General features: G+C 38.2%; 1 protein-coding gene across 1 annotated transcript in view; it reads left to right on the top strand.

Moving 5' to 3' along the window:
• Window positions 1-4,455: 4,455 nt before the first annotated feature.
• The window catches only part of MGC68662 (uncharacterized protein), a 74,074-nt gene continuing 62,652 nt past the window's right edge, over window positions 4,456-15,877 (top strand). The window contains 3 exon segments of the mRNA NM_001089864.1: window positions 4,456-4,604; window positions 6,250-6,393; window positions 10,581-10,652. Coding sequence (NP_001083333.1) covers window positions 4,479-4,604; window positions 6,250-6,393; window positions 10,581-10,652 — 342 coding nt within the window. The 5' untranslated portion in view covers window positions 4,456-4,478.

Below are 15,877 nucleotides of genomic sequence, written 5' to 3'. Positions count from 1 at the left end.
TATATATATATATATATGTATATATATATATATATATATATATATATATATATATATATATATATATATATATATATATATGTATGTATATATATATATATATATATATATATATATATATATATATATATGTATGTATGTATGTATGTATGTATATATATATATATATATATATATATATATATATATATATATATATATATATATATATATATATATATATATATATATATATATATATGTATAACAAACAAGGGAAAGTTGTGCTCACCACTATTTTTTAAATCCATTAGGCGGGGGTGCAATGAGGGTGTGACCACAAAATACATATAGTCAACTACAAGAGGTCCTCTGCACTCAACCCATTATCAATATATTTAAGACAGAGACATTTTGTGCATACTGCTACTAAAAATGCCTTACCCTTTAAACAACACAGGGATTGTTTGTCCATATATTGCAATATATTTAAGCTGGCCAACTACGTCAAAGTCATCCCATATCTGGCCAGTCCTACACTTAATTTTCATCTGATTCATTAAGAATTCAATTGCTTATACATTTTACAAAGGGACTAAGTTTTACCTGCAACTTACTAGCTGCTTTCAAAGTAAAACTCCCAAACTTGGCTGCCCTTTTATTAGACACCAGTGGGATCACCTGACTATAGCTGGGAGGGGTGGGAGCTACAACATGGAGCTGGTCACTGCTCCTGTATAACTATAACAAACAAGGGAAAGTTGTGCTCACCACTATTTTTTAAAACCATTAGGCGGGGGTGCAATGAGGGTGTGACCACAAAATACATATAGTCAACTACAAGAGGTCCTCTGCACTCAACCCATTATCAATATATTTAAGACAGAGACATTTTGTGCATACTGCTACTAAAAGATTCCTTACCCTTTAAACAACACAGGGATTGTTTGTCCATATATTGCAATATATTTAAGCTGGCCAACTACGTCAAAGTCATCCCATATCTGGCCAGTCCTACGCTTAATTTTCATCTGATTCATTAAGAATTCAATTTTTAAAAAATAGTGGTGAGCACAACTTTCCCTTGTATCTATGAATTCCCTCTTTATATTTAATTAATTGATCCCACAAAGTGCTAGTGCTCAATAAATTAACATTAAATAGAGTAAAACTAAAACACAATTGATTTTCCTTTTAATTATTGTGTATATTAGGTAAATTCTAACTCATGAATAATTCATTTAACATTACAATGACCCTAAACACACTTGGAAATCTACAAAGGCATTTATGCAGAGGGAGAAGTAAAATATTCTGGAATGGCCGTCACAGTCCCCCTACTTGAATATCATTTAAAATCTATGGGATGATTTGAAGCAGACTGTCCATGCTCGGCAGCCATCAAATTTAACTGAACTGGAGAAATTTTGTATGGATGAATGGTCAAAAATCCCGCCATCCAGACACTCATTGAACGCTATAAGAGGCATTTAGAGGCTGTTAAATTTGCAAAAGGAGCTCAACTAAATATTGATGTAATATCTCTGTTGGGGTGCCCACATTTATTCACCTGTCTAATTTTGTTATGATGCATATTGCATATTTTCTGTTGATCCAATAAACTTTATGTCACTGCTGAAATGCTACTGTTTCCATAAGGCATGTTATATATTGAAAGGAAATTGCTACTTTGAAAGCTCAGCCAATAATAAACACAACTCCAAAGAATTAAGAGAGGTTCCCAAATTTTTCATATGACTGTAAATACTCAAAAACCACAAATAATAAAAAATGAAAACCAATTGCAAATTGTCTCAGAATATCACTCTCTACATCATATGAAAAGTTAATTTAACCCCTTTAGAAGAAGCGAACAACTATTCTCTTGTTTCTTTTAATATTTTATTGTAAAGGTTTTAATAAAAATGCTTATTGTAAAAGCATAGCTAATGGCATAGCAAGATTCTTTTGAATTAAAACTGATGCCAAAAAGTCAAATTAGATGTAGGGTATTCTCACCCACTTTTACATAGTGGTATTTAGGCTGGAGCCAAACATATACTTATTCAGTAATAGATTTATCTATTATTCAGTGAGGAGGAAAAAACAGGGGAAATATTATAAGTAGAAAAACATTTTACATCTCTGGCAGTACCAGTTTGCTGACTTGATTTATAATCATTATCCAAAAGGCGCATTAGTCTAACAAACAAGCCATTTAATATTAAGATCTTAATATTAATATTTAAGATTAGGTATCTTAAATAGAGTATTTGTGATCGATTCTTTAATGCTTTGTTCTTTTACATGTTCTTAAAGGAACAGTTCAGTGTAAAAACTGGGTAAATAGTTAGTATGTGCAAACAGGACCGCCATCAGAAATCGCAGGGCCCCATATGACAACATTTCCTGGGCCCCCTGGGCTGCGCCCACCGCAAACCCCACCTACAAGTCTGCCCTCCCCACCCCACAGGTCCGCCCCCCACCACACAGTAAAAAAACAAAAAAAATATTGGTGGCTAAGGTTCCCACATGTTAATAAAAAGATATTGGTGGTCAGGGCCCCCTATAAAAAATCATTTGCGGCCAGGCCCCCCCCCATTAAAAATTATTGGTGGCTAGGACCCCAAATGAGAAAAAAAAATTGGTGGCCAAAATTGGTTGCCAGGGCCCCCCCCCCTTTCATTATAAGAAAATTGGTGGCCAGGGCCCCTTAAACGTCCATGCCTTCCCGAAGTCAGCAGCTCTCACAAAGATGGGGGGCCCGGCTAATCAAGTAAGTGTGGCGTGGCCGGGCCCCCTTACCCTCGGGGCCCCTACAACTCTCCCCTCTGTCCCCCTCCCAGATGGCGGTCCTGTGTGCAAAATAAAAAATGTTTCTAATATAGTTAGTTAGCCAAAAATGTAATGTATAAAGGCTGGAGTGACTGGATGTCTAACATAATAGCCAGAACACTACTTCCTGCTTTTCAGCTCTCTATCTCTGAGTTAGTCAGTGACTTGAAGGGGAGCACATGGGACATAACTGTTCAGTGAGTTTATTAAACAAATTGTGAATGCAATTAATTTGATGTTAATTCATATTTGTGAATCGGTGTACACAAATTCATTGATTAATTAAAGTGCTTCAATAGTACAATCAATGTCCATGATTGTAAAATTAATAATTTTTAAAAAATTAATTAATTAAATTTAAAAAGCTATACCCTGCTTGTAAGCTAGTTAACTAAATTCATCTAATAAGTGGAATTACCAAGTGTCGTTACAGAAGGTAGCAATTATATTGAATTAATAATCTAAAATTTAATTCATTCATTTATAGTGCTGGTGCAAATATAATTAATTAGAAGGTGAATTGATTCAATCAGTCCAGGACCGACATCTGGAAAAAGTAGGAAAAGGAAAATAATAGAGGTGGAGAGGTCCCAAAAACTTCTATCAGGTTTTTCCATGCCCTGGGACACCACACGACGGAGAAGACAAACACTGGGGACTGTGGTCTCAATTTAACCGTATCTATCTCACTGTGGAGAGGCTAAGCTGTACTATAAAACCACAGATCCTTCAGCGTCATTGAAAGTAAGAAGAATTTTAAGAAAGAGAAATCCAGATGCGGCACTTGAAGGCTAACAGCGCTGGATATTAATTAAAAGAACCAAGCCAATTCTAAAAAGGGATTGGTAAAGAACAAATTAGTTGAAATCAATTTTAAAGTTAGGAGACTCTGCCTATTAATTGATTTTGACTAATTTGTTCTTTACCAATCCCTTTTTAGAATTGGCTTGCTTCTTTTAATTAATATCCAGCACTGTTAGCCTTCAAGCACGTCCGGACTGAGAATTAAAATGGGCTGTGGCATTTCAGGGACACAGAGGCCCAATCAGCCCACATAGAGGCCCAAACAGCCCCCATCAGCCCACTAAATATTGACTTTCTATGGCACTTCATAGCAGCCCCTCTGGCATTTGCCAGAACCCACAGATTGCCAGTCCGGGCCTGCCTTCAAGTACCACATCTGGATTTCTCTTTCTTAAAATTCTTCTTATGGATGGATGTGGGTAAAAGCAGGGAGTAGTCAACACTGGATTCCATTATTGGCCCTGCACCATGTAGGTCTGAAAAATCCTGGTCCTCAGAAGCACAGAAGTCGGACAGAAGTGATCTATAGTACCAGCACTTAGCAACTTTCTGCCATCAGTCAGAGCTGTCTCAACTACAATCCCCTTCCCTACTCTGATGGAATGAAGCCCTAGGATACAGCCACCGTACAACGCTTTAATACTAATAGGTGACATCACGCTCTTCCGCCCACATTTTGGTCACATGACTATGACTTCACACGCCCTAAAACCTGCCACACGTCTACAATCCAGCTGGTGACGTATACTGGCAGCTGATTGGCTGTTTACCCGGAAGCACATCCTAGATTCTCCCCTCTGCGTGTCACCGAAGGCTCAGTCTGCGTTTCACAGGAATATAAACATTAGAAAGAAAGTTGGATGGCAGATGTAGAGTTGAACGGAGGGATGACTACAATCTCTTCTACACCAGCCGCTGCGCAGAGTATAAACCCTCTCTCCAGAAAGCTCAACAAGATTTTGGAAACCCGCCTGGATAATGACAAGGTGAATAAATAGGGCTCTGTGTGTATCGCATGGAAACGACAGGCTGTAGTACAGTCTGTACATATTCTCACTAAATACAGGAATGCATGTGACCCACAAGTATCTGTTATGGTGAGCTGAAAACATGTGTTTTTCTGCAATGCCCATTCATCTGTACTGGTAGGAGTTGATGTGACTCTCTGTAATGACTAGATACCTCTAATGCCTGGAGGGCAAGTGAATCAGTAATGCCCAGGCCTGGACTGGCATTGAAAATAGGCCCTGGCATTTTGGTTACACTGAGGCCTGCTATGGCATCTTACAGCAACCTCTCTGGCATTTGCCAGAACCCACAGATTGCCCGTCCGGTCCTGGTAATGTCCAGATTCCTGTACTGTCCAAAAAGAATGTGACACTCGGTAATGGGCAAGTTCCTCTACTGGTAGGAAAGGAATGCCTCTGTGCCTGTTCTGGTATGAAAAAGTTATGACCTCCAGTAATACACAGGTACCTGTACTTCCAGAAAGGGATGTGACTTAAGTCCAAAGCTGGCCATAGACGCAAAGATCTGATCGTCCGGCGGAGATCGGTCGTTTGGTCGATCGGACAGGTTAAAAGATTTCTGTCGGCTGCAGGTAATATCTCTGCATGTATTGCCGATCGTACGATTTTCAGTGGGAGACTGTCACTAGCTTTGGTCGGACATAACTTTTGTACGATTGCTGTCAGGGGCAGAACATCAGCTGATCTGTTCTTTGTACTTTATTTGATCGGAATGGTTAGTGGCAGGTCGGGAGATGGGGAAGTCCGATCGTACGTTGATTCTTACAATCGGATCTTTGCGTCTGTGGCCAGCTTAAGATATCCTCATGCTAGCTCTACTCATAAGATGGGATGTAACTCTCTGTGATACCCAGTTATCTATACTGAAAATAATGTAGGTAATTCACCGTAATGCCCAGGTATCTGTACTGAAATGAATGGATGTAATTCTCTGTATTTCCAAGGTGTCTACTCGTTGAAAGGATTTAGTTGTCTGTAATGGACAGTTATCTTTACTGAAAATAATAAATGTAATTCAAATTAATGCCCAGGTATCTGTAATGGTAGAAAAGGATGTAGCTCTCCGTAATGCCCAGGTGTTGTTACTATTAGAAAAGGATGTATATGTCAGTAATGGCCATTTACCTGTACTGGTAGGAAATCATGTGACTCTAATCACTCTCTGCACTGCCTGTACTGGTAATAGAGAATGTTTATCTATCTACCCATGTGCCTGTATTGTAGGGAAGGATGTGACTCTTAATAATGTCTTGGTATGAGTTCTAGTAAGTGTATGTACTGACCGTAAAGGATGTGCCTGTACAGACAAAAAGTATCCTTAGGCTAGCTGTACTCATAGGATGGGACCTGGATCTCTGTAACGGAGTATCTGTACTGATAGAGTGCTATGTAAGTGCTTCTCGCTAATGGCCACCAAAGGGAGGGGACTCTCAGTTATTGTCAGATACCTTGCACTTATAGGAAATGATTTGATGTGCTTAGTTCTCAATTTAAAGAAAAAAAAAATTTGTCAAAACAACTCATTCTTATTTATGTATTAGAACTTCTGCTTTCCTGTGACAGGATTTTTTTTACTGTGTTTCTTTTTCCTTTTCATGTGCAGGACATGCTGGAAGCTCTGAAAGCACTCTCTGCTTTTTTCAATGAAAACAGTCTGCGAAGCCGGAGGAACTTACGGGGGGATATAGAACGTCGCAGTTTGACTATTAATGAAGAATTTGTGGGAATAGTTAAAAAAGTTCGGGAGGTAATCTTTTGGTTTCTCATGAATTTTTTAAACATGTCTTATGCCGTTACCTATTTAACACTAGTGTTTCCAAATCGACACCTTGTTCAATCTCTGAAGCCTTCTGTGCTATTCGATTTGGCAAAGATGCAAGAGGTTTTATCATATTTGTTTGGGTTATTTTGAAAAAGAAAGAGTAATAGCCTTTTATATTTCAAGTGTACTGTTGCCTCAATGACCTGCTGTTTGGCAGTATTGTGACCAGTACCAATAGCTTTGCAGTTTACTGCAGTGGAAATAATAATTGTTTTGGTTTATTTAAACAGACATTAGGTTACTCTTACAGTTTCTTCTTCTTTGATTCAACTACAAACTGGAAATGTTATAAGAAAATTTAAACAATAAAACATTACTGCAATACATAGATAATGAATAGTCCATTTGTACTTTTGGCATAAACAAGGAATGGTTTTTGTCTAAGGTAAATTGAAGAAATCAGTTGGGCTTTAAAAGTAGCAGCTCCCTTTCCCTCTTGCCTCTCTATATCTCCCTTGTAATGACTGTCCACTGATTAGCTAAAACAGAACAAAGTTCTATGTATATATCTGTAGTAATATCCCAGCTCTGCTCAGAATGGCCACAACTGAGATGCAGTCCAGGGCACAGTTCATTGCTGTACTGCTTGCTTCAGATTTGCCATTTGTCTCTGGAATATAGGCATTTAGCTGGCTATATTCAATACTGTTACTTGATTCTTATGGGAGAATATCACTGCATCATAAAAGTAAAGTAGAGAACTGCCTCCTAATGTAAGTCCACAAGACACCGCTCCATTAGGCAATGCAGTGTGCTAGGGGCATTGGTGACCTCAAAAAGCATATGATCAAACTCAAACTGTTCCACAGGTATTAGAAAATAAATTTGGGCTTCTGAGAGCAGCAATGGACATTTACTCTTAAGGGTGAAGACACATATAGCTTCTAGTAGCAACTACTTGTTGTATGCTGCAAAATGCCAAAAAAATTACCCTGCAATACACAATACTGAGAATTGCCTCTGATAAAACACAAATAGGGGAACATTTATGAAAAAGTTAAGTTAGAGACCACCACAATCTACTAGTATGAAATTCGGCCACTCTCCTTTCATTTCTATGGGATTTTTTAAAAGAGTATTTATCAATGGGTGAAAGTGAAAGTTCATCCTTTGATAAATACACCTTTCAAAATCCCATAGAAATGAATGGAGAGTGGCGGAATTTCACTCTAGCTGACTTTGGCGTTCTTTAACTTCACTCTTTGATAAATTTACCCCATAGTGTCTTAGCAAAGCCGATTATCACTATTATATATTTTGTAGCCATGATAAGTAGCTGCTACTAGTAGCTTTGTGTGTCCGCACCCTAGTAGTCTTAGACAGATTGTGGGAACGGCCTAGGGGCATTAGGGCTGTGACACACTGGGCGATTTGGGGAGATTTAGTCGCCTGGCGACTAATCGCAGCGACTTTTCTCCCCGAATGCCTCCCCTCACTCTGCGCCTGGATAAAATGAAAAGTCGCCGGCGCTACTCACACACGGCGATTTGTTTTCCGAAGTTGCCCGAAGTTGCCTCACGAGGAAACTTCGGGCGACTTCGGAAAACGAATCGCCGCGTGTGATTAGCGCAGGCGATTTTTCATTTTATCCAGGCGCAGAGCGAGGGGAGGCATTCGGGGAAGATTGGTCGTGGAAAGTCGCGGCGATTAGTCGCCAGGTGACTAAATCGCCCAGTGTGTCCCAGCCCTCACTGAGGCAACTTTGGGCAACTATTGAAAACGCATCGCCGTGTGTGCATTAACGCAGGCAACTTTTCGTTGTAGCCTATGGGGAAAAAAACGCTGAGGCAGTTCAGGGAGATAGTTGCTCAAAAGACGAGGCGATTAGTAGCCAGGCGACAAAATCTCCCTGAATCTCCTCGTGTGTCCTTACCCTAAAAATTCACCTGCTGCACCAGACAGATGCACTTGTCCACTAACCACTAATGATAATATAGTTAATGCAGTATGAGGGCAAACCTCTGCTAACACCCTAAGGGCAGAGACACACGGTCAGATTCTGGGAGATTAGTCGCCAGTGACAAATCTCCTCTTCTTCAGGGTGACTAATCTCCCCGAAATGCCTTCCTCTGCTTTCCCGCTGGTGGGATGGCACTCTGAGCGCTTTGTTTTCAGAAGTCGCCCGAAGTTTCCTCGTGAGGCAACTTTGGGCGACTTGTGAAAACGAATCGATCTGAGTCCCATCCCGCCGGCGATTTATATTCTAGCTGGCAGGAAGGCAGGTGAATGCAGTTCGGGAGATTAGTCGCCCCCAAAGAAGAGGGGATTTGTTGCCGGGCGACTTATCTCCCCGAATCTAACTGTGTGTCTCTGCCCTTAAGGTGTTAGCAGAGGTTTGCCTTCATACTGCATTAATTATATTATCATTACACTCTCAAAGCAGTGACCATTTGCCTCTCATTTTAGCAGAGAGCTGCAATCTCTGCAGAGTTTTCCTATTCCTTCCACTTCAAAACGGTATTATTTGGAGGTGAACAGATGGCTAATTAAAGCAGATTGATCCTTTGCCATAGTGCACTGCTGAGTAGTTGTCCATTACTACTCTGATTTTCCAGATGGGAATGGCAATTGAAGTAAACAGGGAAACTTTGAAAACCCCTAGGTTCAGCATTTGTTACACATTTTTATACCCTATGGAATGTTAACCCATGGTACTGTTGGAGAACACATTTTGAGAAGAGAAATTCAGTTTCCAGATGAAACAAACAGTTTTTGAAAAGTTTTGTGCATTCCGTGTCCAAATGAATAATATGAGTTAACATGAACTAACACTGCAGATGGGGCCCAATTCATATAGAGCCATTGCACACAAAGGCCTGATATTTCTTGATCCAAAAGTAGTTATTGGTCTTCTCTTGGATGATAGGATGATCCATGAGAATTTTACAATACATTTAGTTATACCATGTCCAAACGCTTATAGAACACTTATAGAAAAATAGATAGTTTTTGGAAAAATTGGAGCAAGCCGCATTATTGCCATTTGAGTGTGCTTTTTGCACTTTCCTATCTATCTTTAAACAAAGGGGAAACTGTATTAAATAGCACTAGCCAATATGTAGAGAAATCCAGTTATCTAATTCAGACATTCAATTGGGAATTTGTTTAATTTAGTTAATAAGAAACTCAAGAAATAGGTTTATAAATGCTGCATTTCTTCACTAAAGGCTTATTAAGGGGACCCGTCACCCAAAAAAAACTATTCATAATCCTATTTTATCACATTAGTCAAGCAAAATGAACTTTAATTACACTATATAAATTATTTGAATCTTGTTTCCTTCAGTCTGGGAATTCATAATTATAAGAAGCAGGCAGGAGCCATTTTGTGGACACTGTTATTAAGACAAGTCTTGCATCATCTCAGAGTCTTGTTTGTGCACCAGAATGGGGGACCTGATGTCCATCCCCATGCCCTGGCTACACAATTAAATGGTGAAAAGATCGGGGGAATGTGAGGAGAGCAGCGATTTCTAGCAAGTGCTGAATGGAAAGTGAAAGTAATTGTCTGCCCTGCCTCTGTGCCCAGGGCAATATTTGATTGACAGCTGAGATTTTTAAATGAGTTTACACAGCTATGAATGCTTTAATACAAAATAGAAATTGGATTTCATGTTTAATTTGAAAAGGACTTTTATTATACAGATTTTTGTGTCTGGGTGACAGGTCCACTTTCAGAATAATTCCAAGTAGGAAATAATATATACATAATTAGTCCTTTCCCATGCGCAATGATTAATTCACCCTATAGAAGCGGTGCTTGCCAAACTGTAGGCTGTTGCAGCCCAGTGATTAGATAAGTCTAAAGTCATTGGTCCATAGCTTAGTAGCAGTGGGCAAATCTGTACTAGCACAGCGTCCCAAAGCTACCAATTAAAATGTTCTCTCCCCCCCCACCTGCTGAAGACTAATCAAAGGTAATTGGTTTCTTTGGTTTACTGCACTGGTGCAACTGTAACCAGTATTAATAAATGAGCCCCGGTGGACTTCTGCGTTAAGTGGCAAGTGTATATAATATAGCTTCTACTGTTTGCTTGGCATGAAAACAGAAGAGAGAAAAAGATAAAATAGAACTGTACAATCTAATTTAATGAACTGTATTCATTTTACAGGAACTTGAAAGCATAAATGAAGATGTGCAAGCAATGAGCAGCTGCTGTCAGGACATGACTAGCCGGTTGAAGGTATTATAAAATTAACTAGGCAAATTTGAGAATATGAGATTAATTATTTTATCCAATAATTTGTAATAAAAATACATTTTTCAGATATGGGACATGTTATCCAGAATGATAATGTGACCAGGGGTTTTCCAGATAAGGGCTCTTTCCATAATCTGGTTCTCCATGCTTTAAAGTTACTTAAAAGTCATTTAAAAGAACAGTAACACCAAAAAATAAAAGTGTATCAATGTAATTAGAATATAATGTACTGTTGCCCTGCACTGGTAAATGTTTTGTGTTTACTTCAGAAACTTTACTAATGTTTTTATAAACAAGCTGCTGTGTAACCATGGAAGCAGCCATTCATGCTGGAGAAAAAGCACAGGTCACATTGCAGATAACAAATTAGATCTGTAGAATACAATGGTGTTTTATCTGTTATCTGCTGTGTATCCTGTGCCTTTTTTTTTCCATCTTATTTGGCTGCACCCATGGCTATACAGCAGCTTGTTTATAGGGATGCACCGAATCCAGGATTCAGTTCGGGATTCGGCCAGGATTCGGCCTTTTTCAGCAGGATTCGGATTCGGCTGAATCCTTCTGCCCGGGCGAACCAAATCCGAATCCTAATTTGCATACGCAAATTTGGATTTGGGTTGCATTTGCATATGCAAATGAGGTGCGTGAGGGAAATTGTGTGCCTTTTATCAGAAAACAAGGAAGTAAAAAATGCTTTCAGCTTCCCACCCCTAATTTGCATATGCAAATTAGGGTTCTGATTCAAAATAGTGGATTCAGTGCATCCCTACTTGTTTATATAAACTATATTGGTGTTTCTGAAGCAAATGCAAAACAAAAAAAAAAGTACATTTAAATTTTAATTACTTTGACACATTTCAATTTTTTGGTGTTACTGTTCCTTTAAGCATTAATTAAACCCAATTGGATTATTTTGCCTCCGATAAGGATTAATTACATCTGGTTGGGATCAGTAGAAGGTGCTGTTTTATTATTACAAATAAAAAGAAAATCGTTTTAAAAAAAAAAAATGTTAATTATTTGAATAAAATGGAGTCTAGTGGAGATGGCATCCCGTAATTTGGAGCTTTCGGAATAAAGGTTACGATGCTGTATTTGGATTAGCAAGCCTGTTTAATATTCTAATAAGGACACGTTTTGATCCCTTATTCATATTCTGAGTAATTGCCCACATGTTGTAGCAGTAATCAAAACACTTGAGGGGTCATTTATCAAGTGCTGTATAGGGTACAAATTGCAGAAACATATACATGGAAGACCACTTCTCAGGTACTTTTCCCACAACACAGTAACACCATTAGAGCCATGCAGCACAAACTTAATTATATGATTATATCTTAAAATTTCCATTAGACAAGTACAAAGGAAAATACTAGCATGCTTATCACTATGACAGCTCTTACTTATATTTATAAATTATAAGTTTTCACTGGGCCAATAGATGACTTTATTCTTTTGGTAAAAAGAATACTCCATTCCAAATTATTAATTGAATAATAAGAAAATGGGACAAACTGGCATAAATGCAAACCATGAAAATTTCAAACGGGGGGAAAAAAACTTTACAAACAAAAATCTACTTTTTAATTTGGCACATTTTCTCTTTAAAGCGATACTGTCCTGGGAAAAAATATATTTTTCAAAACGCATCAGTTATTAGAGCTGCTCCAGCAGAATTCTGCACTGAAATCCATTTCTCAAAAGAGCAAACAGATTTTTTTGTATTTAATTTTGGAATCTGACATGGGCCTAGACATATTGTCAGGTTCCCAGCTGCCCCCAGTCATGTGACTTGTGCTCTGATAAATTTCAGTCACTCTTTACTGCTGTATTGCAAGTTGGAGTGATATCACCCCTAGAGTTGCCACCTTTTCTGCTGGTGGAGACCGGGCAGGGGGCGGGCCGTGACATGGAGGGGCGGGCTGTGATGTCATGGGACGTTGTGTCAATCATGGGGAATCTTGCTCGGTTTTCCTAATTTGGAAAACCTGGCAGGAAGTTTTAACCCGGGCAGCCCTTCAAATTACCGGGCTGTTCGGGTCAAAACCGGACAGGTGGGAACCCTAATCATCCCCTCCCTTTCCCCCCCAGCAGCCTAACAACAGAACAATGGGAAGGTAACCAGATGGCAACTCCCTGACACAAGATAACAGCTCTCTGGTAGATCTAAGAACAGCATTCAATGGTAAAATCCAGGTCCCACTGCAACACATTCAGTTACATTGAGTTGGAGAAGCAACAGCCTGCCAGAAAGCAGTTCCATCCTAAAGTGCTGGCTTTTTATGAAAGCAGGCAAAATGACCTGAGATGGCTGTCTACACACCAATATTACAACTAAAAAAAATTACACTTGCTAGTTCAGGAATGAAGTTTTATATTGTAGAGTGAATTAGTTGCAGTGTAAACAGTGTCATTTAGAAATAAAAACGACATCATAAAAATCATGACCGAATCCCTTTAAGAAACTTCTGTTTGACATATTGCTTGTTCATTCAAATGTGCCCACTGTTTAATGCTTCAGCAAGTTCTATCCATGAATGTGCAGAAAGACAATAGTTTTGTTATTTGTAGTTTTGAAATTTTGTTATGTTATTTCTTCTTGCTCATTAATCACTTTAGGAGAATTAACTTATTTATTGAGATACCATTTTGCACAGTTTAATTTATTAAAAGTACTTCAAGGTATAGCAAATTGAACGCATAACCCCTTACACAGCTTCAATATTAACAGAAGGTTCCAGCCTGGAGCTTTTCGTTTTGAAGTCGTGAAAGTCCTCTTAATTTCACAGGCAATTACTCCATAATTCTCAGGTACCTCATTACGTCTTCACAGAGTTCTCCTCTAGCCTTATTACATACACGATGCTGCTTAGCTTGGCTAAAGTCATAAACAGTTTTCCCTTTTTAATAACTTTTAGATGTGCAATAAGCAGTTTATAAGGTTTTGGGTTTTCTTTGTGTGTGTGTGTAAATATCAGATTATATAAATAAAATGTAGACAGAGGATCTCACTCACAGGACTTAATGCAAAAATGATGGTGTTTATTGGAGAAAAAAAGTTAACGTTAACATATATACACATATATACACACATAGTGGATAATGTACCCCCTACTTTAATTTATAAAGATATTAGGTCACCGAGGAGTTATGTGACCATATAAAAGCACGAGGCTGAAGGTAAACACTGAATACATCTGTTTTTTTTGCCACCAATCTGAATTCATGCAGCTTAGTTACCACCAAGTACAAGATCCTGTTTTATTGTTACTTATTTCTATCACATTAGTCCTATTTTATCACATTAGTCAAGCAAAATTAACTTTAATTACACTATATAAATTAATTGAATCTTGTTTCCTTCAGTCTGGGAATTCATAATTATGACAGGCAGGCAGGAGCCATTTTGTGGACACTAAGAAAAGCCTTGCATCATCTCAGAATCTTGTTTGTGCACCAGAATGGGGGACCTGATGTCCATCCCCATGCCCTGGCTACACAATTAAATGGTGAAAAGATCGGGGGAATGTGGGGAGAGCAGCGATTTCTAGCAAGTGCTGAATGGAAAGTAAAAGTAATTGTCTGCCCTGCCTCTGTGCCCAGGGCAATATTTGATTGACAGCTGAGATTTTTAAATGAGCTTACAACCGTTATGAATGCTTTTCTAAAAAGTAGAAATTGGATTTCATGTTTAATTTGAAAAGGACTTTTATTATACAGATTTTTGTGTCTGGGTGACAGGTCCACTTTCAGAATAATTCCAAGTAGGAAATAATATATACATAATTAGTCCTTTCCCATGCGCAATGATTAATTCACCCTATAGAAGCGGTGCTTGCCAAACTGTAGGCTGTTGCAGCCCAGTGATTAAATAAGTCTAAAGTCATTGGTCCATAGCTTAGTAGCAGTGGGCAAATCTGTACTAGCACAGCGTCCCAAAGCTACCAATTAAAATGTTCTCTTCCCCCCCCCCCACCTGCTGAAGACTAATCAAAGGTAAATGGTTTTTTGGGTAAAACAGGATCTTGTACTTGGTGGTAACTAAGCTGCATGAATTCACATTGGTGACAAAAAAAACATTAGATGTATTCAGTGTTTACCTTCAGCCTCGTGCTTTTATATGGTCACATAACTCCTCGGTGACATAATATCTTTATAAATTAAAGTAGGGGGTACATTATCCACTATGTGTGTATATATGTGCACTCACAGGACTTAATGCAAAAATTACTTTTATTTACATAAAATGGACTCAATGGGAGATGGACTTTCTGGTAATTCTCAGCTTTTTGGGCAAGGGATTCCATACATGTATTAATCATTTAAAAATACCGAGCTGTCCCTTGGAACCTCTGGGCTAAAGACACTGGGTAAGCCTGTTTTAGACACTTATTCAGCTATTTCGGGCTTCAAAGAAGTGGCTATGGCAGCCTTGGACTTAAAGGGGTTCTTCACTCTTGAACTTTTAGTATCATGTAGCGAGTGATATTCTGAGACAATTTGCAATTGGTTTTTATTTTTTATTATTTAAGGTTTTTGAGTTAATTTGCTTTTTATTCAGAAGCTCTTTAATTTGCATTTTAAGAAATCTCGTAGCTAGGATCCAAATTACCCTAGCAACCATGCATTTATTTGAATAAGGGACTGGAATATGAATAGTAGACGCCTGAATAGAAAGATGATTAATAATAATCAGCAATAACCATACATTTGTAGCCTTACAGAGCATTTGCTTTTTATAAGGGGTCAGCTATGCCCATTTGAAAGTTGCAAAGAGTCAGAAGAAAAAGACTAATAATTATAAAACTATAAGAAATAAATAATGAAAACCAAATGAAAAGTTGATTAGAATTGGCCATTCTAGAATATACAAAAATTACCACAAAAGTGACCCCACCCCATTAATGCTAGATCCGTTTTTTTAATAACTGCATGAAGGAAAAGATTATAAATGTCGTCAGTAAGTTTGATCAAGAGCTGGTTACTGTCACTATTGTATTTCTTCTTTATTGTAATGTTATATGTTTAGTTAACCTGCCAGAAACATATCCTATGAATAATTCATTGTACTCTCATTAAAAGGAAGCAAAACATATAATCCATTTTTAATGTGGCAGGTGGCTTCAATATTTCCTGCTTGTCAAAAACAGATCACTAATTGTGCAACGCTTTATATTTATTGGGAAATGTTCATGGGAAAAGTACAA

Source organism: Xenopus laevis, chromosome 2S (genome assembly GCF_017654675.1).
Source record: "Xenopus laevis strain J_2021 chromosome 2S, Xenopus_laevis_v10.1, whole genome shotgun sequence".
Taxonomy (NCBI): domain Eukaryota; kingdom Metazoa; phylum Chordata; class Amphibia; order Anura; family Pipidae; genus Xenopus; species Xenopus laevis.
The sequence above is the reverse complement of the archived record's forward strand: the minus strand, read 5'-3'. Positions and strand labels throughout refer to the sequence as shown.